At 42.8% G+C, this 24,819-nt stretch overlaps 1 protein-coding gene across 1 annotated transcript; it reads right to left on the bottom strand.

The window, feature by feature from the left end:
- Window positions 1–5,958: 5,958 nt before the first annotated feature.
- rnd1b (Rho family GTPase 1b) lies at window positions 5,959–23,555 on the bottom strand. The gene is made up of 5 exons (XM_021565813.2): window positions 23,271–23,555; window positions 22,609–22,696; window positions 14,599–14,708; window positions 7,082–7,216; window positions 5,959–6,926 (listed from the first exon to the last, which is right to left on the bottom strand). Exons 1-5 carry the CDS (start codon window positions 23,388–23,390, stop codon window positions 6,681–6,683), a joined length of 699 nt encoding a protein of 232 aa, XP_021421488.1. The 5' UTR covers window positions 23,391–23,555; the 3' UTR covers window positions 5,959–6,680.
- Window positions 23,556–24,819: the final 1,264 nt, after the last annotated feature.

The raw sequence follows: 24,819 nt of genomic DNA, 5'->3' as shown, positions 1-24,819 counted from the left end.
GTCAGATCACAGCAGGGGTCCCCTCTGACCCGCTCAGCTCCAACCCTCTCTCTCTCTTTCTCTCTCTCTCCAACAGGGAGGGGAAAACGATGTGTCACTAGCCTAGCACAGAATTGAGTTATTAGTTTAGTTACACATGTAAAAACACATATAACAAGGCAATGGAAACACATAGTAAAACTGAACCACACACAATTCTGAGGGGTCACAAAGTAAATAAGGATGGCTGGGGGTGGTCCGGAAGGGTGGTAGAATTTAGCATTTTTCAAACACCTGAAACAGATTTTCCTGCAATATAGAGTCATAATAAATATGCTTAATTCTATATATATATATTTTGTTCTGCATATCTAAGTATACCTTTTTTTTAAGAAACTAAATATGCTTCTCCGCACCTCTGCTAAAATCTGGGTAAAAGATTGAAAGGAATGTGAGTCTCATTCAGGACATGAGTAATTGCTTGTTTTAAGTCTACCAACAAATCTGACAGGCTGATCCTGGAAGCTAATTGGACTGTGCCACATTGCCACGACGATGCCAGGATACCGATTTCCCTTAACCAGCGTGCCCTGGAGTTACTGCACGGCCATGGATGACTGAGCAATGGAGCTTTCTCTGCCTGTCCAGATGTCCTAATTTACTGCGACTGGCGGCGTATGTAGCCCATGTAAATGCCCTCACACCGGGTGTCAGCGGGCGCAGTGTGGAGTGCCGGCTTGGTTACATCGTATCCATCCACCCCAGGTGACTCATGTAGCCTGTTGGTGTCCCTGGTTCAAGGCCTAATAGGACTTGGCCTTGTGAGAGATTAGGGTCAAAGTCAGTAGGGAGAAAACGTTTTGCTACGTTGTATCCTACTGAACACAACCTAGATAAAGCCTCACACTGGCTCCACCATCTCACAGCCTTTAGAGGAATCATAGAGATGGGAGAGAAACGAGAAACACCTTCCATTCAGTCACTAGAACCCTTCCTTCACTCACTAGAACCCTTTCTTCACTCACTAGAACTCTTCATTCACTCACCAGAACTCTTCATTCATTCACTAGAACTCTTCATTCGCTCACTAGAACTCTTCATTCACTCTTCATTCACTCACCAGATCTCTTCATTCATTCACTAGAACTCTTCATTCACTCACTAGAACTCTTCATTCACTCACTAGAACTCTTCATTCACTCACTAGAACTCTTCATTCACTCACCAGAAATCTTCATTCATTCACTAGAACTCTTCATTCGCTCACTAGAACTCTTCATTCGCTCACTAGAACTATTAATTCACTCACTAGAGCTCTTCATTCACTCACTAGAACTATTCCTTCACTCACTAGAACTGTTGTGGACATGCTCAGTTTGAAACCAACCGTATTGTTGTGTTCTAAAAGCAACAGGGGGATTTGGAAACCTGTCTTCCTGTTGGGGAAGTTAATCCACTGTGGAACTGTGTTACTCTCTAATGCATAGAGAGGGATTTAAACAGTGGCAGTCACTAGTGGAAAAACACAATTTCACAGATGGCGAGAGAGAGAGAGAGAGAGAGACTGAGAGAGAGAGCGAGAGAGAGCGAGAGAGAGCGAGAGAGAGAGAGAGAGAGAAAGAGAAAGAAAGAAAGAGAGAGCAACTCTTTGGTAAACAACTAATAAAACACATCATCCCTGATCCAGGCAATACACAAGTAAGGATAGATCAAACGTCTGTACCGTATACACACCATCGCTTTAACATCATGGAGGTGGATTTGACTTGCAGATGTGACCTGATGGTACGGGTTCCTCCGAGTAATTAGAGCTGGGTATCTGGGGACCAACGTAAGATGTTGAGACAGGCTGTGTGAGGTCACATTGACCAGGCAGTGGGATGGGGTTGGCACCTCTGCCACCTGTCTCCTGGCAACGGGCCTTGTCTTAGGCACCCACCACCAGCTGGGATGCTTAAACTGCACATGCACACAAATGGGATCGGGCACAGACACACACACACACGTGCACACACGCTCACGCACACACTCCCAGATGTGGCACGTTGGAGACAGATGTTGTGTCACTGAGGAGAAGACGGGGAGGGAATGAGGGAAGGTTTCAAACAGATTGTAGAGGGGAAGAGGGGAAGGTGTGCCAAGAGTGCAACCTGTCAGTCTGTCTGCCACAGTACAGAACATCCCTAGGAGGGGAATTATACTGGGAGGATACGGCAGTGTTCTGTACTTTCAGGGGTTTTTACTGTGTGTGTTGATCGGGAAAGTACAGTGTGGAGCTTCCTTATTTTCCTTTATTAGTGACGCTATGTTCTAGGATTGAGTGCACTAGCTCTGAGTCTTCATATGAGTGCACTCTAATGCTTGCCTGTAAACCCTGTGTGAGAGATGCTATTCTGATCCACTCTCTCTTCTCTCTCTCTCTCCAAACTAAACGCAGAAGGCAAAGCTCCAATCCTTGCAACGATTCTCGCGGAGTTGTCTGTCGGATGACCTCAACTGCAGGTTTAAACTGATAAGACAAGAGTGATTGGCCCGTCTACTGGGGTTTAATATGCCTGATCATTAAAGAGAGAGCTACTTGATATGCGTACGGTGGTGTGGCCTTTCTATAAGGAAGTCAACGAGACACACTAAACACACGCACGAATGCACACACACACGCGATTGATAGGGCAGAGCTGTCAAAGGGGCTGACACTATCTCGGTCAATGACGTGTGATGGAGCCACAAGATGAGCAATCATTGTCCTTTGTGACCGTTGTCAATAGCCTCTTCGACAGATACAATTACCCAGCTGCTTCTGATCAGCCACTTACACACAGTGGGGAAGATTACATGAGCAATAGACCATTTCAGCATATTCACTCCTTAAAGTTACTCGACATGAAATGTAACAAACCAGGGAGAAACCGTATGTTGCCGGGACAATGGTAAATGAAACCAACTTGTATAACATTTTTCCCTTGGATGGATTGGTTCATTTGTGGGTGTCTTGGGAGCTCTGCTAGTTAATAAATGCAGCTGAAACTGTAACTCCAGGTGCCAGTCATGACAAGCTTTATTAGCAGAGCAAAAGAAAAGGAAAGAAAGTCCAATGTCCAAAATACATTTCAAACAAAAAGAAAAAAAAAGAAGAAAAGAAAATAGCAATAATAGCTATCAAATAAATATTCACGTCAACAACAAGATATCGGTCTTTCATTGTTTGAATCAAACATTTTCCTGCGACATTCTTTAAAGATGTCTTCACAAAGCTTATAAAACAATATATGTACAATCATTCAACCGTTATAGGACATGCTAGGAGTTGGACTGCATCAATGTACCACACGCTGACTGTACTACACAATGGCTGGCTGCATATTAACTGATATGGTCCATGAAATGCTTCTGTATCCAATACCTGAGCCCCCTGTATGAGCTTGGAACTATTAGAAAACTTGAGAGAAAAAATATTCTGAATCCAAATTCCGATCAACCCTTGAGATAGAAGCAGAATCTGGAGTTACAATGTATGTGGATATGTCCTGTTATGTGATACGCCCTCTTCACTCCCTATCTGTGCTACGAACCAACCGAGAGACTCAGAGGAGCCAGTCTGAGTCTCGATTGGTTTCCTGTGTTGAACTGTTGCTAGGCGTTGTTGAGGAATTCCAGTGTGTGACCAACAAGGAACTAGAGCCTTTGTGCAAATCAAATCACTCCTCTAGTCACTGTGACTGACTGACTACCGCAGCTCACCACATAGGTTAACAAACACGGTCTCAGTCACAAAATCAAAACAAGGATTCAATTCACGCTTTAATACGAAAATTAAAACACAATAAACCCAGAAAAACGAATAATGGAAAAATATCTATCTTTGGACAGGGCCAGCCTGTGCATTTGTTAGTCGATTGTTCAAAGTTAGGAGGCTTCCACATAACGTACCCCAATGCAAAACGCTTCTACAAGCCAACAGTGGCTGGAGCCACATGTCTTAGACCAGATAATTTCCTCTACTCACTCATCTCCTAACGATACTGTACAACTGATAGCAGACTCACTGACATCCTCAAATAGCATTATTCACCTTTAGTCTCAAATGTAAAAAATGGTTTAGCGGCACAGCAAGCCATGCCATTGGTTACCCTACATACCAGTGGCTACTGACGGGTAGAAGAGGAGAAAGGGGCAAACACAGATGGGACGGGAGATTATTTTTTTTCCCATGTAGCTGTCACATGACATATCTCCCAAACTGATCCCAAAGCTGCATTTTTATTGCCACTCGATCAGTTGACTTTGCATCGCAATAACTTGGATCATTATTGCTTGATATGCTAAAGCAGAGCTAGATCAATGCCATAGTGTACACCCACATTTCTAACCATGAAGCCAAAGATTGAAGCAAAAAAAAAAGGGTCATAGTTTAGCGACCCATTGGACTGGACTGTCCTCCATGTTGGTGGGACTTAAGTGCTGCTCACTGGAGGTTTACTGGAGGAACAAGAGAAATAGAAGGACAAGAAGAAACATTATGGAAGAGTAAGAGAGTAAAGGAAATGGAGTGCTACATTGGATTGTTGAAAATTAAATAAATCAATAGCTATATTTTCAACAATCAAGATGAACTTGGGGGATACGATGTTAAGGACATAATAGAAACTGCACATCTCTGTTGGTTATCAACAGTGTTTCCCCTAGGATTTTTTTCAGCAGCGGTGGCAAGTTTAGTGTGTAGGGGTGGGAGGTTAAAAGTTTTCTTCACAAGATAAAAAAAGGTCACACGTTGCACATTTTCCAATTTGGACAAATCAACATGTGCCTAAATAGTAGTGATGTCACACCATCATGGTTGCATACCGTTACTGTAACAAGTTAGAACAATGGTTAGCTGATGATCAAAAAGTCAAGATACAGTACTGAAAAATATGAGATATGCACTAAAGAGTACTTCAGGACAAAGTGTCCACTTGTTCTGAATTGATTTCACTTTTTTTTGGGGGGGGGGGGGGATACAACATGGAATAAATCTTTCTCTTGATAAAGCCCTCGTGATGAAACCCAACACGAATGGCCAATGGCGCGGCCCCCGACCAAACATTTTAGAGGCCGTCCTCTTCGCCGCAGGTAAAATGTTTCTGTTTTTAAAGTTAATTTGCTGCAGTTCTACACATTTTGTCATGGCTTATGCTGTGTTCTTACGCTATCTTAGTGACTCAAACATTATAACAAAATCAATAGGGGCCTATGCCATGACATTTCTTGAATTTTTGATTCTTCCTGACTCGTCTCGTTTTTATTTAGGTGATTGTTAGTTATCAAAGTTGATCTAATTCAAAAATATATAGCTCCATTATCTGTTCTACATGCTTTATATCTGGTTTCAGGCCTAAAGCTGCTAAATGAATTTAGCTGAAACACCGATCAAAATACTAATAACGTGATACTGAAACACTTTCTTTCTCCTGTGGTAGGTCCGTAAACTGGAAATTCCATTTCCCCAGTGGATTCATCCTGACAGTTTTTAAGCAGCATATTCTAGTTGCAAACAGACAGTCCTTTAAAGAATCACCTCAGGGGATTTTCAACACTGACCTGGTATCCATTACCATAAGCAAGTTCCCAGATCTCTTGACAGATCTGCATTAAACCATGTTGTGTCTATGGCCCAGGGAAGAACAATACCCTACTCCCTGGAAGTGGTTTCCTCTTTATCAAATGATGGGAGAGAACTGGATTTCTAGCACTCCAGTACATTTACTTGTTGTTTTTTTACTTCCCTATTTTCTTTGCTTAACCCAAAGCTCCCTCATCTATCTGTTCTGTACATTGCCTCTTTAGCCTGGTACTCCACTGACTGAGAGCCTAGAAGAGCACGGATGGCTCACACTTCACAGTCTAGCCTGGCGTCTGCCTGTCTGTATGTGTCTCTCTCTCCCTCCCTCCCTCCCTCCCTCCCTCCCTCCCTCCCTCCCTCCCTCCCTCCCTCCCTGCCTGTCTGTCTGTCTGTCTGTCTAGACCTGCTGCTCTTATCACAGGTGAGACAATGAGATGTGTAATGGCCTTCTGTTCTCGCTGTGGTCAAATCAAACACTCCTCTCTCCACGCCTCTCTCAATCAGCCCCCGTTGGGCCTAAATCAAGAAGAGCCCAAAACCCTTTTGGGAGAACACGGATTTGCTCACGTTGCTACACCTTATAGTTCCCACTCTGCAGTGTAGGAGGGATACAATGTTCAGTAACGTCTGATATATTTTCATGCTAGATTTGTTTTGAAAAATAGGCAATGCGTTTTCTTGAGAGGCATTTTTTCTTCACAAAGTTTAAACTTTGTCACTTGTTGCACATTTTCCAATTTGGACAAATCAACATGTGCCTAAATAGTAGTGATGTCACACCATCATGGTTGCATACCGTTACTGTAACAAGTTAGAACAATGGTTAGCTGATGATCAAAAAGCCTAGATACAGTACTGAAAAATATGAGATATGCACTGAAGAGTATTTCAGGACAAAGTGGACAAGGTGTCCACTTGTTCTGAATTGATTTCACTTTGAGGGGGGGTGAGGAAGGATTCAACATGGAAGAAGAGCCAACTCTTGATTAAGCCATCGTGATGAAACCCCCCCCCCTTCCCCGAACCAAACAGTCAGGGGTTCTGGGGAATCGGAGCAGCGTGTGGGAGGGGAGTGACACCCCCCGCCCTGGGTCTCCACTCACATGACGGAGCAGCTCTTGGTCTTCTCCTTCTTGAAGGTAGAGGAGAGCAGCTCGGAGCGGCTGGGGAGGTGGAGGAGTCTCTTCGAGAGACGTCGGGTGGGGCTGGTCTTGGGGAGCGGCTGGAGCTTGTTGATGCAAGCAAGAGCGGCCGTCCGGAACACACTGTGGATACTCTTCTCTGAGGTGAATGCTGAACACTCCAGGTAGGCCTCAGCGCCTAGCTGCTTGGCCATAGAGGAACCCTGAGGTAGGAGGGGGGCAGAGAAGAGAGAGTGGGTGAGACCTTGTTCTGTTCCATACAACCGATACAACGGCTCTATCAGAACATCGTACCCTCCTGAATAGACCCAGTGTGTGTAATGTGTGTATGTGTGTGCGGGCGCAATCTCAGTCTCACCTGCTCATGGGTGATGGGGACCTGTTTCTGATTGGACAGCTCCATCAGGGTGCAGACGTCAGTGCGCAGGTCGGTCTTACAGCCAATTAGAAGAATGCGTGTGCTGGGGCAGAAATCTAGGATCTCTGTCTTCCACTGGAAAGACAACAGAGCAGATATTTACTCACACGTAGTCATGATAATGAACAAGTCAGGATTAGGGTTAGGTCCAGATAGAGATCCTGAATTAATTCCTAATTGGAATGAATGGCAGTAGAGGCATAGGTGATGCATTTCCTGCTTTTACTTATGCAGGAAAATAAAAGCAAGGCATGTGATATTTCAGAAATATAAATATTGTCAACCCAAATTACTGTTGTATAGTTATAAATACAGTTTATATGAATTTTATACCAATCTTCTGAGTAAATATCCACTAAAATATATGTAAACAGACCATAAATGTCTCAATTTGTGTTTTCTTGGAAAGCTTTGAGCGTTATGATATGATAACGTTGAATTTACAACGTGTCTAAGTCACATCATCAACTGATTTCAGCCAGTGGAATATTGGCAGTTAATTTGGAAAACGTATGTTATCATTCCCAGAGTTGCCAACTTAGAGACTTTGTCGCTATATTTACTGCATTTTCAGACCCCTCCAGTGACTTTTATTGGTAAAAGATTTGAGCGATAAATTCAGCTACTTTCAGGCTGCCTTTGGAGAGGTTTGACAAAGAGAGTTTCTATGGTTTTGATAGCATTTTGCGGCTTTTCCCACTCAATTATGCTGCAAACGAGAGTGGGAGAAACTGTCTGTGCAACAGAAGTCACAGCAACAGCCGCACACAGGCAGAGAAGCACAAGGGGGGGGGGGGGGGTTCGACAGGAGAGGGGAGGCAAAAACGTGCAGCAAGGAAAATTGGTGGTGTGTCATCACATCAACGGCAAAACGACATCCAATGACTTCTAGCGACAAATCAAGCCAATAGCGGATCTCACTGAAACATTGCTGGCAACACTGATCATTCCTCTAAAACTGTCTGGCTAAAGCTAGCTAACAAACAGTGCAGATAATCTTCAAATTCATTGTTTTACACAATATATCATCACAGCACTGGTTGACCAACTCCCTTACCAAAATGGCTTTTAGGACATCATAAGAAGGTTCATTTCCATTCTAGTATTGTAATTCTTAATTCTATAGATAGGTCTCCCAAATTACAAATGTAACTGCCTTGTGAATACCTACATAAGTAGTCAAAGGACCTGATTAAGTACATAAACTAGCTATAAACTAGATAGCAACACTACTTTGCCTCTGTTTTGAAGTTTTGAAAACCCCAACAGCCAGATTATTTTAGCCTGATGGCTGGAGACATACAAATGTAGGTGGACACTATCTACACCACTCTAGTCGACGTTTGGCATTGCACCTGGTGATCTTAGGCTTGTGTGCGGCTGCTCAGCCATGGAAACTCATTTCATGAAGCTCCCAATGAACAGTTATTGTGCTGACGAGGCAGTTTGGAACTCAGTAGTGAGTGTAGCAACTGAGAACAGACTATTTGTACGTGCTATGTGCTTCAGCACTCAGTGGTCCCGTTCTGTGAGCTTGCCTACCACTTCGCGGCTGTGCCGTTGTTGCTCCTAGACATTTCCACTTAACAATAACAGCACTTACAGTTGACCGGGGCAGCTCCAGCAGAGCAGAAATTTGATGAACTGACTTGTTGGAAAAGTGGCATCCTATGACAGAGCCATGTTTAAAGCAACTGTGCTCTTCAGTATGGGCCATTCTACTGCCAATGTTCGTCTATGGATATTGAATACCTGTGTGCTCATTTTATACACCTGTCAGCAACGGGTGTGGCTGAAATAGCTGAATCCACTAATTTGAAGGGATGTCCACATACTTTTGGCCTATTAGTTTATGATGAATGAAGCTACATGCAACAATTTTAACTATTTTATTAAGTTACAGTTCATATAAGGAAATCAGTCAATTGAAATAAATGAATTAGTCCTAATCTATGGATTTCACATGACTGGACAAGAGCGTAGCCATGGGAGGAAATAGGCCCACCCACTTTGGAGCCCGGGCCCACACAATGGGGAGCCATGCCCAGCCAATCAAAATGAGTTTTTCCCCACAAAAGGACTTTATTACAGACAGAAATACTCCTCAATTTCTTCAGCTGTCCGGGTAGCTGGTCTCAGACGATCCCGCAGGTGAAGAAGCCGGATGTGGAGGTCCTGTGCTGCCGTGGTTACAAGTGGTCTGCGGTTGTGAGACCGGTTGGACGTTTCGCCATATTTTCTAAAACGACGTTGGAGGCGGCTTATGGTAGAGAAATTAACAATCAGTTCTCTGGCAACAGCTTTGGTGGATATTCCTGGAGTCAGCATGTCAATCTCATGCCCGCTTAGGGGGGAAATGGGCGAAATATTAGTTTGGTGATCCCTTTGCGTAATACCCAAGACTGCTTTGTTTTCAAATGTCAGCATGTAGACGAAACATAAGGCCAAAAACACGACTTTGAGAAAACCCGGCCTACAAGACCCATTTTTATCACCGCACTGTCCTGAGACTGAGGGCCCGGAGACTAGCACTTTACCCGGGGGTGCAGCTTTGCCTTGTGGCGCTGAAATTAACATTCGAGGCCATCAAGCTACTATGCTCGGAGATAGTTGAAATGAAAATGGAGGTAGTTGCTACGATTGAGGCTCGAATACAAGAGGTTACTGATACTTTAAAAGCAGATTTAATTATCCTGTGAAACGAGACGGTGCCAGCTAACACATCCCTCAAAAGCTGTACACCATGACAATTGCAGCACTGGAGACCTCGGCTTCCAGTGTGTCTGACCTGACTACCTCCCTGGAGGCTGACGTGAAACGCCTGACTGCGGATCTGAAAAAGGTACAGTAGAGCTATGTAAGCTTAGAGGGACTTTCTTGTCGCAATAACCTGAGGCTGGTATTGGTCCCAGAGTCCATGCCACGGATTTCGTCTCTGGGCTGCTGAAGGATGTTCTCGCTATGGATGAGAAGCCCCTGATTGATCGTGCCCACCGGTCACTGCGCCCAAAGCCCCAGCACAGTGAGAGGCCCCGTGACATTATTCTTCGAGTGCACTTTTTCCATGAGAAGATGGAGATTCTCAGAGAAGGCCGCAATACCACTCTGAGCTTTCAAGGACAGAGCCTCTCTATCTACGGCAACTACTCCCCCACTGTGTCCAGGTAGCGTGTAGCTTTCGGGCAGGCCAATCGACTATGTTTAGTTATAACTGTACTATACCTGTATAGTTAGAAGTTGATGTGATTGAATGTTTTGGTCATCCAGTGTGCTTGCCTTAAAAGCATTCAGTCATTTTTATTTCATTTTATTAAGGGTTTACGTAATTTGTTTGTTTCCATGCTGTCTCATTGACCCCAAAATATTTTAGGTTATTTGTTTACCGCATCTGTTTGTCTCGACCCAGTAAACAGTAATGTTCAAAGGCTACAAGTTTTTTGGGAGTCTTCCCTTCAATGTTGAACATTTGTAACGTCATTTATACCCACAAACTTTCAACGTTGCACAGACGTAGTTTTGTGGGCTTGACTGTCCGTTGTCAAACCTTTTGGGGGTCGTTTTAATACGATTTGCTTACTTCAAATTTGAGGTTTTTGGCTGAGAGCCTTGATACATTTGATTTATTTTCTCTATCAAAACCTGTTATTCGCCTGGGAATATAATTTTATACATCTACAAGTGGTGCTTTCCTAATTTAGTTTGCACATGGAATGAACTTTTCATTTTCCTTCTCTTTTTTTGCTGCTTGATTCACTAACACAGAGCGCTACTTTGCAGGGCAGGACTGTGGGTTTGGGTTTAACGCCGCACTCCCAAAGACATACTGTGCAAAGAAAACATGTTCTATTTAGGGTTGCACCTCGTTTGGGGGGGTGCATGGGGGGAGGAAGGAGGTTGAATTGTCCAGTTCTAATGTTGTCACTGTCTTCCTTTTAGTTTCTTTTTCCGTATTTTTCCCCAAATATCTTACACCGTACATTGTTATTCTGAGACAAGTTATCCTGGCACTTTTGGGTATTCATTGCTTTCCCACTCTATGCTCTAATGACAGGGTTGTATAACGGGAGTGCTCAAGGTGGCTAAAATAATACCATCAAGTACATTTTGTGGAACATCAAAGTGGCTAACAACCCTGTGGCTAACAACATATTTAAAGGGTTTGAACATAAATTTAGCATTTCTACAAGAGACTCACTTGAGGACTGGTGAGCACTTTAGGATTCACAGGAACTGGGTTGGTCAACTGTTCCACTCTAACTTTTATAGTAAATCAAGAGTTGCTGCCATTTTGGTTGATCAAACTACTCCCTTTGTTGCTTCTGAGGTTATTCCTGATCCTAAGGGACGATACGTCATAGTAACTGGTAATCTGTTTACTACCCTTCTTGTTTTGGCTAATGTTTATGCTTCCAATTGGGATGATATAAGTTTAAATTCTACCTTATGATCTGATATACCCAATTTAAATTCCTATTCGTTGATGTTAGGGGGACTTCAAATGTACAATATCCCCAGTTCTTGACTGGTTATCCCCAGTTCTTGAAGTCATTGCAAAGATCTTCAGGCCCATCTAAATGTGCCCTACTTATTTCATATTTTCTTCAGAAATGTGCTATGTGTGATGCCTGGTGTTTACTACACCCTACAGATAGACAGTATTCCCTTTTTCTCATGTTCATCAAACATACTCCCGCATTGATGACTTCTTTTTGGACAAAAAACTTCTGCCTAAACTTCAGAGGTGTTCTTATGAGTACTGTTTTTTTCTGACCATTCACCATTAGTGCATTAGTGCTTTCCCCAGCAACCTCCTATGTGTTATCAACAGCGTCTTAATTCCATTTTACTCTCAGATGAGTTTGTCAATTTAATTTATTCTGTAATTACCTTATTCCTAGAATTTAATTCAACCCCAGGTATGTCCTGCTCTTCCATATGGGAGTCCCTCAGAGCAAACCTACGTGGCCAAATTAGTTCTTACACAGCCAACAAAAACCAAGCTCACTCTCAGCGGCTTTGAGACCTGAGCAAAGCCATAGCTACATTGGATGAGAAGTATGCTACAGATCCTTCCTCTGATCTATATAAAGAACGCCAGCTACTCCAATCTGAATTTGACGAGCTCTCTACCAGACAAGCTGAACAATTACTCTTACGAGCTCGATACAGAGTGTATGAGCAAGGCGAAAAGGCCAGTATATTCCTTGCCCACCAGATCCGTAAATCTGAGGCATCACGTTTAATCCCACAAATAAGGACCCTGTCTGACGCTACCACAGGTATACATAAAGAGATCAATGATCAGTTCAAAAAAAAAAAAATCTGAATCTCTTCAAGACCCTTTGCTGATTGATTCATTCTCCGATGGTCTGAATATGCCTTCAATTGATACGGACTACCGTGACGGTTAAGAAGAAGAATTTACACCTGAGATTGCAACTGCAGTGTCCTCAATGAAAAGTGATAAATCACCAGGTCCTGACGGTTTTCCAAACAAATTTTATAGGACGTTTTCCGGTCTGCTTTGCCCATTCCTGTCTCGATTATTTGCAGACTGCCTTAATTCATCAAAGCTAAAAACCTAGTCTTTATCAGGCTTACATTTCATTCAGAAAAACAAAGATCCCCTGGAATGTGGATCTTATCGCCCAATCTCGCTTTTAAACTGTGATTACAAAATCCTAGCCCTTAACCTCTTTCAGCTAGGGGGCACTATTTTTATGTTTGGAAAAATAACGTTCCCAATGTAAACGGCCTATTTCTCAGGCCCATATGCTAGAATATGCATATAATTGACAGATTAGGATAGAAAACACTCTAAAGTTTCCAAAACGGTCAAAAATATTGTCTGTGAGTATAACAGAACTGATATTGCATTGCAGGCGAAACCTGAGGAAAATCAAACCAGGAAGTGGCTTCTATTTTGAAAGCTCCATGTTTCAGGCTTTTATTTTGAAATATGAGCGAGAAAGATAACATCGCATCAGGTGTTCGCATGAGTTTTGCTTGCGCAACAGAGCTTGGGCAGCCATCGTCTCTCCCTCTCCTACTGAAAAAGACAGTGCCGGTTGATATATTATCGATTATATATTTTAAAAACAAGGATTGATTATAAAAAACGTTTGACATGTTTCTGTGGTCTTTTCGGATACTATTTGGAATTTTCTGCGTTGTCATGACCGCTCGAGCCTGTGGATTTCTGAATATAATGCGCCAAACAAACTGCGTTTTTTTGGATATAAAAATAATCTTTATGGAACAAAAGGAACATTTATTGTGTAACTGGGAGTCTCGTGAGTGAAAATAACCGAAGATCATCAAAGGTAAGCGATTAATTTTATTGCTTTTCTGATTTTCGTGACCAAGCTACTTCGATGAAAGGTGTTCATAATGTTTTGTATAGTGATCGATAAACTTACCCAAACGCTTGGATTGCTTTCGCTGTAAAGCATATTTTCAAAATCTGACACGACAGGTAGATTAACAAATTGCTAAGCTGTGTTTTGCTATATTGCACTTGTGATTTCATGAATATAAATATTTGTAGTAATATTATTTGAATGTGGCGCTCGGCAATTCAGAGGTTGTTGATGACAATTATCCCGCTAACGGGATAGGTAGCGCCAAGAAGTTAAACATCCATATGGAAGGCTCGCTGCACCAAGTAATACACTCTGACCAGACTGGCTTTATGAGAAATAGGCATTTGTTTTTCAATATTAGACACCTTATGAACATACTGTACTCCCCAGGGTTGGGGGACCCAGAGATGGTGGTCTCGCTCAATGCGGAAAAAGCTTTTGACCGCATTGAGTGGGACTACCTAACAGCCGCCCTTTATAGATTTGGCTTTGGTCCCAAATTCATTGCGTGGGAAAATAGTATTTATTTCTCTCCCATGGCTTCAGTACGGACTAGCAACTTGTTCTCTGACTATTTTCCCTTGCACCACAGATCCAGACAGGGTTGTCCACTCTCCCCATTGTTATTTGCTTTGGCAAATGCTTACCATCACCCTGCGGTCTAATGAGGCTGTTCAAGGTATACTCAGGACGGGCTTAGAGCAGAAAGTCTCGCCATATGCTGACCACCCCCTTTTGTTTATCTCCAACCCTGATACCTCATTACCACATGCCTTATCTATTATTTAAAATAGAAACATTTTAACTTTAATTTGGTCCAGTGGATGGTCAGTCTATGGCCATGACTGTCTGTGAGTGTGAGTGGTTGCATTTCTCCACCCCTATCCAGATTGCCCTTTAACCTCTGTACCCTTCTTCCCAGTGTGTTTAACTTGTCTAAAATACAGTATCTTTATAGGTAAAAAATAATATTAATAATGTTATACATGCATATATTATGTATATTGTTTATTGTGTTGTCTTATTATGTGTGTAAAACTGAATAAACAGAGTTTTAAAAAACAAACAGACATAAGTGAGAGATGGGAGCTTTACCTTCTTAAGCCCACAGTCGAAAATGTCTGGGCGGCTGATGTCGAAACAAAGGAGCACCGCGTCAGAGTCACTATAACAGAGAGGCCTCACGTTGTCATAGTAGGGAGAACCTAGAGGAGGAGAGACACTTGTTAACAGGGGTCCAAGACAACATGAAGCAAATGCTTCAATGGAGAGCTTACAATGAAAGAGAAAAAAATACTTTGTCAAAACAACCTCCACAAACACTATCGTGGGTAAAATATGGTAGACTGTTTTCTTTTCTAAATATAACACAGGAAGGAGACATCATATTTAATAGAGCAAACAACCTGTAGTTCGGTGTAGTAGAGAGAGAGAGAGAGAGAGAGAGAGAGAGAGAGAGAGAGAGAGAGAGAGAGAGAGAGAGAGAGAGAGAGAGAGAGAGACCAGGGATTATATCGGGGGGGATATCACTTCTCATACTGAGCTGAGCTGTACAATGCTGTCCCTTTCCTCTCTCTCTTCCCTCTCATCCTCTCCCCTATTGGTCTTTCAGAGGGGGAGATGAGGACAACCACGGCACTAAATCCACAATGATCTTTTTTAGCAGTGGATTAGGCAAGTGGAACAGAACAGTGAGGCTGGCTGGGGGCGGCAGAGCAGGCAGATGCTCCTACTCATGTGCTCGGAATCCTTAAGCAACTACTTCCCCCTCTCTCTCTCTCTCCCCTCTAAACGCCTCCTTGTCCTCCCCCCACTCAGCACAGCGCAATACCTCCAGTCCCTCTGCCGTTACCACAGCAACAGCCTTGGAATCCTTCATCTGCATAAGGCATTCCCCCCACCCCTCCTTAAAGGCTGCAACTGCCAATCAATCATTTTACACATCCCGCAAACACACTGCTGTGCCTTACTGCCCACCCACCCACCCACCTACCCTGCTTCCTGCTCTACACATTCCTCTGTTAAAACAATGTTGAGGCGCACACACACCCACAGTCAAACATGCACACCACGCACACACACACACCCCTTGGTTACTTGAGTCTCTCGTTCACTTTGTTTATTGGTTATATTTGGCATCAGTGAAAGGTGATTCTCACATCTTAAGCCTAATCGAAGGGAAAACGAGAGGCTCGAAGGGACAATCTTGTTCCAATGGGCAGCTAATGGGTATAATTGATCTACATTTCCCCTTATGGCTATGAATAGCACACTAGCCGATGGCGTCCCCGTTCATTACCTATTACATTTATCCAAGCCAACATATGTACAGTGTGATGTACAGAACGACAGTGTACCACCGACTCCAAAAGAGCAGAATGAACATGGGCGCGTGTTCATATAGATCAGTCCATAAATAGTTAATGATTCTCCACATTATCAAAGGGTGCAATTGAATTAGCCCGCTGCTGTGAGACGTGTTTGGAATAATGACAAGCTGTGGTAGAATATCTGAGTAGCGTTCATGTTCTGTGTCGCTACTGTAGCGGGAACAATAGGACTGGCGCGTTGTATCCCGAAACACTTCCGTCCGCAGCTATGAAGGCTACGGCGTTCGTCGTCAGGGTGTTTCCTCAGCTCACTCCTGACCATTGAGTGACCGGAGAGCACGTACTTTGAGCTACCGGAACAATGTCAAACAGATCCTGCTCGTCGACTTGTGCTATTTAGTCCACAGGAGGTAGCACAGTCCATCAACCCTCTCGGTTTGGGTTTCAAGTCGTATGTAGAGGAGAGACATGGCATGTATCGTCCAATGCACTGCTTACTTGCAGGTTCCTTCTCGACAACGCGACAACAATAAGAAATAATAAAAGATAAGAATACAGACATAAAGTAAATGGCTCAGTAGAATAGAATAAACATTTTAGCATAAGTATAATACAGGAAGGCACAATTTATAGTCTAATATTTATTTGTTTTGGGGAAAGGGAGATTGGGGGGAAAGTGATTCAAATGTACAGTATTCAGCAACCATACTAAGAGTTTGATAGCAGCAGATGTGATGGGTGTGTAGTATAAATGAATGTGTGTGTCATAAATATAGATATTACATTATCATTACTATATTATAATTTACATTATGGCATTAAGAAACAGTCAAGACACATGACTAATATCAGACCAATTAATTAAGGCAGTTCAAAGGCAGGGACAAAGACCGATTCTCATTATCATGATCAGTGTGTCCGTCAGTGTCTGCATGGAGGTGGCTAGCCGAGCATCCCTCTGCCTCCAAAAGAAGATTAAGAGGCGAGTGTGTGTGTGTGAGGCGTGGGTGTGTCGGGGAAGAGAAGGGCAGTCACGGACCGAGGAGCCCAGTGTGTGACTCTGCATTAAATGACCACTGATTTAAATGCAGAGATCGATAGACAGGATGCAAACAGGTGGCTGGGTAGCCATTTCAATGAAATACGGGCAAATACTCAGCAGAAGAGGGATGAGCGAGCGGGGGGGGGGGGGGGGGGGGGGGGTGACGACACACACACATGTCCTTAGGAATGACCTGCTGTTATGACCAACTGGGCTTTGAACACAGATCTCTTGTATGTAGCAAGACTTTGTTAGCCGCTGAGCTATGGTCTAGGTATCCTGTCCCCCAGTAGCTGTAGGAGGGGGGGGGAGGAAGGAGGAGAGGGAAGAAGGAAGGGAGGAATGGATGGAGGGAAGAGGGAGGGAGGGAAGGAGTGTGGCTGTCAGTGGCAGATCACAGTGAGACCTCCACTACCATTAATTCTTCACAGAGGCAGCACTTTTCCTCCGCTCTTTCACAGGCTTCTCCTCTGCTACAGGCGGACGATGCCACCACAGCCATACAACACCCTGTACAGTGGAGCTCTCAGGATGTCTGATTTTCCACATATCAGAAGATCGCTATATAGTAATGTTGTTCCTTGAGATGGTTAACTTTTCTCCAGACGTTGTGAGAGAGCCGACATACCACTGAAAGCACAGATCCTAACTACGAGCCACATGTTCTCTCTCGCTCACAACTTCACTTTCCTCTCCTCCACTCTGCTCCCCCCTCTTTCCCCGCTTACAGATGGATACTTCCCGATGCATGAAACACAGACGGGGAGGATTCAGTAGAAAGAAAGAAAAAGAGAGAAAAAATAAGAAAAGAAAACTAAAACGGTATCACCATTCCTGTCATGGCTGGGGCTGAACTCAATCACCACTAACGCCTGAAGAGCTGTGTCGAGGTGGAAAGTGGGCCAGTATTGTGGAAGTGGGATGGAAGGACGAAGGGATAGTGGAATTGGACTGGCCTGTCCCAATATCCACACTAGCCTACTACTAAGCAACGCATTGGGCATAAATTCTAAAAGGTATACATACTGGTGTGAATATTTGGATGCGTCGTCGTACATCCAGGTGGGGGAGGGGCAGAGACGCAGTCTACTTTGGGGTGTTTTATATTAATCAAAGAGTGAGTTCCTTCATGGTTCTGCCTAATAATCCACGTCATTACCCTACAATTCATTTAGAAAGAGGAAAAGAGGGCATTCCGAAGGTCAGGCAGATTAATGATGCAGACTGAGAGCTGGGATGACTCACTGGGTTTTGGGATGTAACTATCCTGACATATCCACCCCTAAGGGCTGCAGTCTGCTGGGCTGATAACTATCTCACAACAACAAAACAGTTTGGGAATCGTAAAAACAACCCATGCCCATCCAATCCTAAAACAACCCATGCCCATCCAATTTCCATTGGAAATGATTAGTATCCACCCTGACATCACAGGAGCAAGCCTTGACACATTTCAGAGTTGGGGTCAATTCCATTTAAATTCAGTCACTTCCCTATCCAAACTGAAATTCCAATTCATTTTCAATGAGAATTGGTATTTCAGTTTACTTCCAGAATTGCAATGGGATTCACCCAAACCCTGACTCGTTCCCCATATCCCCTGCTTCCTATGAATGTGTTATAATACATGAATAGAATCGGTTGATATTTCCTATAATTTCTTAATGGTCTTGGAATGTTTTACTAGCATAATGCAGATTGTCTCATCAGCTAAATGTCTGTGGACTGTAATATAGATGCATATATCAATGTAATGTATTTATCAAACAGGTTAGCCTAATCATCTTGTAATATATCTTGACAGTACAAAGCCTGGTATCAGAAAGTCCATTTGAAAGACCCTCAATCACTCTGAAACAATCTAACACCAAACACTGTAGATCATCATTTACTTTTCATGAGTTACAGCCACTCTGTGTGTGTGTGTGTGTGTGTGTGTGTGTGTGTGTGTGTGTGTTTGTGTGTGTGTGTGTGTGTGTGTGTGTGGAGCTAAGTGTCAGGCAGACCCAGTCCCTCTTCCACCCCTCTCTCTCTCTCTCTTGCATGCCGAACAGGCCAGTGTACTGATTAAAACCAGCGGATTGATTTTAGCCAGTAAATCCCAGAGAACCCGTCGGAGAGAGCTGCCACGAAACCCAATGATGAGATCAGTCCAATCAATGGTGAGGAGCATAACTAATGAGGAGAGACTCACTCAGTGAGAGAGCATCAGGCTTGGCATAGAAATATAACTACTAGAACAGTAATTCCTATTCAAGCCATTTGAATGGTTGTCCTTTCTAGTAATTATACGTCCTATGGCCACAGCAGCACTAGAGCTCATACAATTCTAACATACAGTTATGGTGTCAATCTGTGGCATGCATGAGGCATGATGACCATCCGATAGGCAGAACTGCCTGTCACGACCATGACCATGCAGTATGTTAGTTATCTGGCAGATATTTTGTTTTCAACATGGACACTGGCTGCTGTCAGTCACAAAGAGACAAAGAAGAGGGGGATGGAGAGAGAAAGAGGGGGCGGGATAGTGAGGGCGGGGGAGAGAAAGAGAGAACAGACGGTCATTTTCTTAGATGATTTTTTAAAAGTCTAAGCCGTTGGGGGGGGGGTGTTCTACAAAGCTAGCATATGGATTTGTGTTGACATGTTCATACCATGGATAATTTAGCTTTTTAATTTTAGTAGGTTTTCAAAAAATAATTAACAATTATTTGATCAAATATTTAAGTTTGCCTTTACTACTAAAACCCATAGAAACGCATTGAAAAACACATTCATAAAGTGCAAAAAAGACAGTCAAAAAATATATCATAACGAATAAGATTTTGAAGAGTCTGTCTTATATCTAGGAGATATAAGAAAGATCAGGAAAAAAAATTTTTTTGGGGGGGGCAGATGTTTAACCCCTTATTTTTGTTGCCACAATACTACCTCCATACCTTCATTCATTTGTTTTGGTTGCCTTCAGCCGACCCGGAGAACACTATCATGTTTGTGAGAGTCTCATCTTTCTATTTTACCAAGAAGGGGAGTGATGGAGTGCTGCACCAGATGACCTGGCCTCCACAATCCCCCGACCTCAACCAAATTGAGATGGTTTGGGATGCGTCGGATCGCAGAGCGAAGGAATAGCAGCCAACAATTGCTCAGCATATGTGGGAACTCCTTCAAGACTGTTGGAAAAGCATTCCATGTGAAGCTGGTTGAGAGAATGCCAATAGTGTTCAAAGCTGTCATCAAGGTGGCTATCTGAAGAATCTCAGATATAAAATATATTTTGATTTGTTTAAAACTTTTTGGATTACTACATTATTCCAAATGTGTTATTTCGTAGTTGTAATTCTAAAATGTAGAAAATAGTAAAAAAACACCAAAAAAACAGGGCCTCCCAGGTGGTGCAGTGGTCTAGGACACTGCATCGCAGCACTAGCTGTGCCACCAGAGACTCTGGGTTTGCGCCCAGATAAAAGAAAATAAAGAAAAACCCTTGAATGAGTAGGTGTTCTAAAACTTTTGACTGGTACTGTAAGCACGATGTGATAGATTGCGACACAGCCCATGCATTGATTTTTTTTATTATCTTTATTATGCACGGGTGCGTCAATAGCCTCTTAAGGATTCATTTGGATTGTGGCAGGTATTTTTAAAAGGGGGACTTGATGTGCAGTAGCACCTTAGAATAGTTTTTAAAGTTGCTTTAGCCATGATTTCAGTGGTTGAAATGCAGGTCATAGACTGCCACATAACTACCATATCTCACTGAGTTTCTCATCTGCTCCAAAAACCTTCTGATACCTCCCTCTGCCAAATCCACTGGCTCTTCCCACTAACACCTCCCTCCTTCTGCCCTCTGCCCATCAACGGGCACTGTGCCACTCCGTCCGACCAATCAGATCAGAGGCCAGGGCTCAGATTAAAAAAGAGCCAGAGATTTGCACTGAAACAAATTACATTCACTATTTTTACGTTTCATTCTGTTCATGGGGACAACACATGCAGAGTGGACGACGATGGCGGTGGTAAACATGACTTTAAATAGGCTCCAAGTGGGTCTCTTATACAAAGGATTTACAATATCCACTATGAATGCAGCCAAAGGGTACTAATACATATTAATAATCACAGGCTCAGCCATACTGGCCTACTGTAGCCAACAGACACATATCTAGAGTAGGATATCTGAGTATGGAATACGATATAGGCTATAGGTTGATCATCATGCTCTATGTAAATAACATTAAGGTAACATTAAGTTGTTACAGTATGCTGACGGCCAAACCATGCTGATTCTGCTAATAATAAGCCTTCCTGACCCACTGTAGCTAACACATATCTAGCGTAGCCTACAGTGGTATCTGTATATCTAGCGTAGCCTACAGTGATATCTGTATATCTAGAGTACCCTACAGTGGTATCTGTATATCTAGAGTAGCCTACAGTGGTATCTGTATATCTAGAGTACCCTACAGTGGTATCTGTATATCTAGCGTAGCCTACAGTGGTATCTGTATATCTAGCGTAGCCTACAGTGGTATCTGTATATCTAGAGTACCCTACAGTGGTATCTGTATATCTAGAGTAGCCTACAGTGGTATCTGTATATCTAGCGTAGCCTACAGTGGTATCTGTATATCTAGCGTAGCCTACAGTGGTATCTGTATATTTAGTGTACCCTACAGTGGTATCTGTATATCTAGCGTAGCCTAAGGTGGTATCTGTATATCTAGAGTAGCCTACAGTGGTATCTGTATATCTAGAGTCGCCTACAGTGGTATCAGTATATCTAGAGAAGCCTACAGTGATATCTGTACATCTAGAGTAGCCTACAGTGGTATCTGTATATCTAGAATAGGGGGAGTATAGAATGAGATCTGTGTATAGAATGAGATATAGGTACTGTATGTAGGCTAGATGTGTGGATCATCATGATGTGTGTCAGGGAGGGAGGGCGGTGTGTGTGTGTGTGTGTGTGTGTGTGTGTGTGTATCTGGGAGGGAGGGCAGCAGTGTGAGGGGGGATATGAACAGGTGCAGCTTGGCAGGGTATATCAAGGTTATCAGTTAGCCGCTTGTTTTCAGGTCAGTGGTTTTACAGTGGAGGGCCCTGGGGAGGTTTTACACCAACACCATGACCCCATGCTGCACTCAGTTAGCCTAACATACAATGTAGTTAGCATAATAACATACTGTAGGCCACAGGGTACACTACTCAGTTAGCACAACATATAGTAGGCCAGTGGTTTTAAAACCTCTCCTCGGGGACCCCCAGACATTTAAAAATGTAGTTGTAGCCCTGAACTCGCTCACCTGATTCAGGTAATTAATGTATAATTAGTTGAGAAGTTAAATCAAGCTTGCTATCTCTGGAAAAGTTCAATTACATAGAAAGGATGTGGGTTCCGGAGGAGAGGTTTTGAAAACCCATGCTGTAGGCTAGTGTCAGTAGGCTACACGAGCAGGATTCTATGACGTCGTACACACTACACATACATCAATATTGTGCTGCCACATAATAAGACTGGGTGTGCTGTGCTTTCAGGCGTTGCTATGATATAGTATGTCAGTAATGTATCCATGTTCAACACAGTCAAAAGAAAGAGCTAAAGGCCGGCCCTGAGTGCGAATACTTCAGGCCACTGTGACGCAGGTCATATAGCGGGTGAGATAGTTAGAGGAGAGGATATAGGATGGAGAGAAAGGAGGGATGATATAGCATGAAGGGTGTTGTTACCTGATGTGTCCCACAGACTGAGCTCGACGCGCTGTTCCTCCAGTTCCAGACACGCGGTGTAGTTCTCAAACACCGTGGGCACATAAGTCTACGGAGAGAAGCAGCATAACCTCATCCCTGCTACTACTGATGGAATTTATCATTTCAGAATTAGGACCTACACGAAAGGAAGCTCTCTAATGTGAAAATAGTACAAATGTGAGTGTAACTAATTGGTAGGCTAGTCCAATAAGCAATTATGTAGTAAATCATGTCTGTCTCTATACGCATGGAATATTTTTTTAAAGCGGAAAAAGTGGACAAATGAACTATTTAAATGAATGGGGGGGGGAATGATGCATGATTATATATGGTTTATATGCATGATTATATATGGTTTATATAAGCACATTCAATATGATGATCAGAAGCGTACAGTAGAAAAGTTGATATAATCCAACGTGAAAACTGAATTCTTGGAAATGCGCATCGTGTAGCAGCTATAGCAGCCTCTAGCTGAAGCGAAAATTAATCCATTATCAATTAGAATACATTCCTAACTTTCCAAAAACATTTCTTAGGGTTATCAAACCCACAGAGGCATCTACTAAATCAATATGGATGCTTTGCAGAACATATACGATTTGTATCTTAAAATGTCAGTATTGCAAATATTAGCATACCTCTGGATAGCAATCCTTCGCGAGGACTTGCAAAATCGCCGTTTTTCCGCATTGAACATCGCCAACAAGAACCAGTTTACATCTCACCACCAACGGCTGCGTATTTCTCCTTTCTTTCATATTTGTAACGGTAAAGAACAAAAGACTTCAAAGAAAAGGAGTAAAACACGCGAAACCCCAAAGAAAAACGGTCCTCGGTCACGTAAAAGCACTGTAGCCTATTCCCGACGTGTGGTTTACTCCTAAACTGATGCCTGCAGTTGATGTGAGAAAAAGAGGCAACACTGCGTCTCTTTATACTGAGCTCACAGACAATATGCGCGCGGTTCTCCTGACTCTCTAGCGTTCCTTTCACTGCCCCACAGTTCTATTCTCCCCGACGACTCAAATGAAATTGATTATTTGTCCTTATAATCAATTATATAATATAGATTGTTATAGAAGGCTACCTAAAAAACCATAGAATAATCCACATAAAAGTATTTTTACTAGGTTTATGCAGAAGACAGTTAAACTGAAGTGTAGTCTTTTCTCTAGGGCCTAGATTAGAGTCAAGGAGGGAATACCTGTGCTGTAGAGATTCAAGTCAAACACAAATCTGCAACAACAACAAAAAACATTACCTTTGTAACTAACCATAAATCTCACTATCTCCAATGGCAGTTCTTTTAACATATTTTTAAATTTGCATTTCATTACACTCAAGAGGCTACAGTATTAGTATGTTGGTCACTCATTAAATCGAGTCGGTTTATTATTCCTCAGAACATAGTGTGGTCTGTTGCTCTAGGACTAGGCTTTGCAGACACAAATGAAATCATTAGATGGACTTAACTCTGCTAGATCAACAGATCAATAAGCACCACAATAGAGTCAACAGACCCTTTCCACTGTTAGATAATTAGTCTGCTTTCATCAGCACCACAGGCTCAAATTACTGGGTAGAGTCTGTCTCAAGACAGGCTCAATCTAATTTGTCTGGAGAAATACGACAGTAATTACGTTTTCTAAGCATTCTAAGCAGTAAGTTAATTAAGAAACTATCATCTTTTCATAGATTTTTTTTCAATGAGTAGTTGGAGCTCCGATCCTTGATTTCTCATCCATCTACTGTATTTAACTGTAGTGGTCAACTTCACAAAGGAAATAGCTAATAAGAAAAAACTGTCAGGTTTGTGATGATGATCTGTTGACTCTTCCCAAAACTATAGCACTCACTTCTGTCATCATGAAGTGCTTTGAGAGGCTAGTTAAGGACCATATCACCTCCACCTTACCTGACAACCTAGACCCACTACAATTCCCATATTGCCCCAACAGATTCATGGACGACGCAATCACTATTGCATTGCACGCTGCCCTATCCCACCTGAACAAGGGAAATACCTATGTAAAAATGTTGTTCATCGACTACAGCTCAGCCTTCAACACCATAGTGCCCTCCAAGCTCATCACTAAGCCCTAGGTCTGAACCCCTACCTGCGCAAAATGGGTCCTGGAATTCCTGATGGACGGACCCCAAGTGGTGAAGGTAGGCAACAACACCTCT

This window comes from Oncorhynchus mykiss, chromosome 16 (genome assembly GCF_013265735.2).
Source record: "Oncorhynchus mykiss isolate Arlee chromosome 16, USDA_OmykA_1.1, whole genome shotgun sequence".
Lineage (NCBI taxonomy): Eukaryota > Metazoa > Chordata > Actinopteri > Salmoniformes > Salmonidae > Oncorhynchus > Oncorhynchus mykiss.
Note: the sequence above shows the minus strand (reverse complement) of the source record. Positions and strands in the feature narration are given on the sequence as shown.

What these genes read in the sequence shown, in the direction of transcription:
- rnd1b (XM_021565813.2), bottom strand. Translation starts at nt 23,390, where the DNA reads ATGAAAGAAAGGAGAAATACGCAGCCGTTGGTGGTGAGATGTAAACTG. An exon ending in CGAAGGATTGCTATCCAGAG is followed by an intron (nt 22,697 to 23,270) that starts GTATGCTAATAT and finishes TTCTCTCCGTAG; the next exon opens with ACTTATGTGCCCACGGTGTT. An exon ending in CAGTCTGTGGGACACATCAG is followed by an intron (nt 14,709 to 22,608) that starts GTAACAACACCC and finishes CTCCTCCTCTAG; the next exon opens with GTTCTCCCTACTATGACAAC.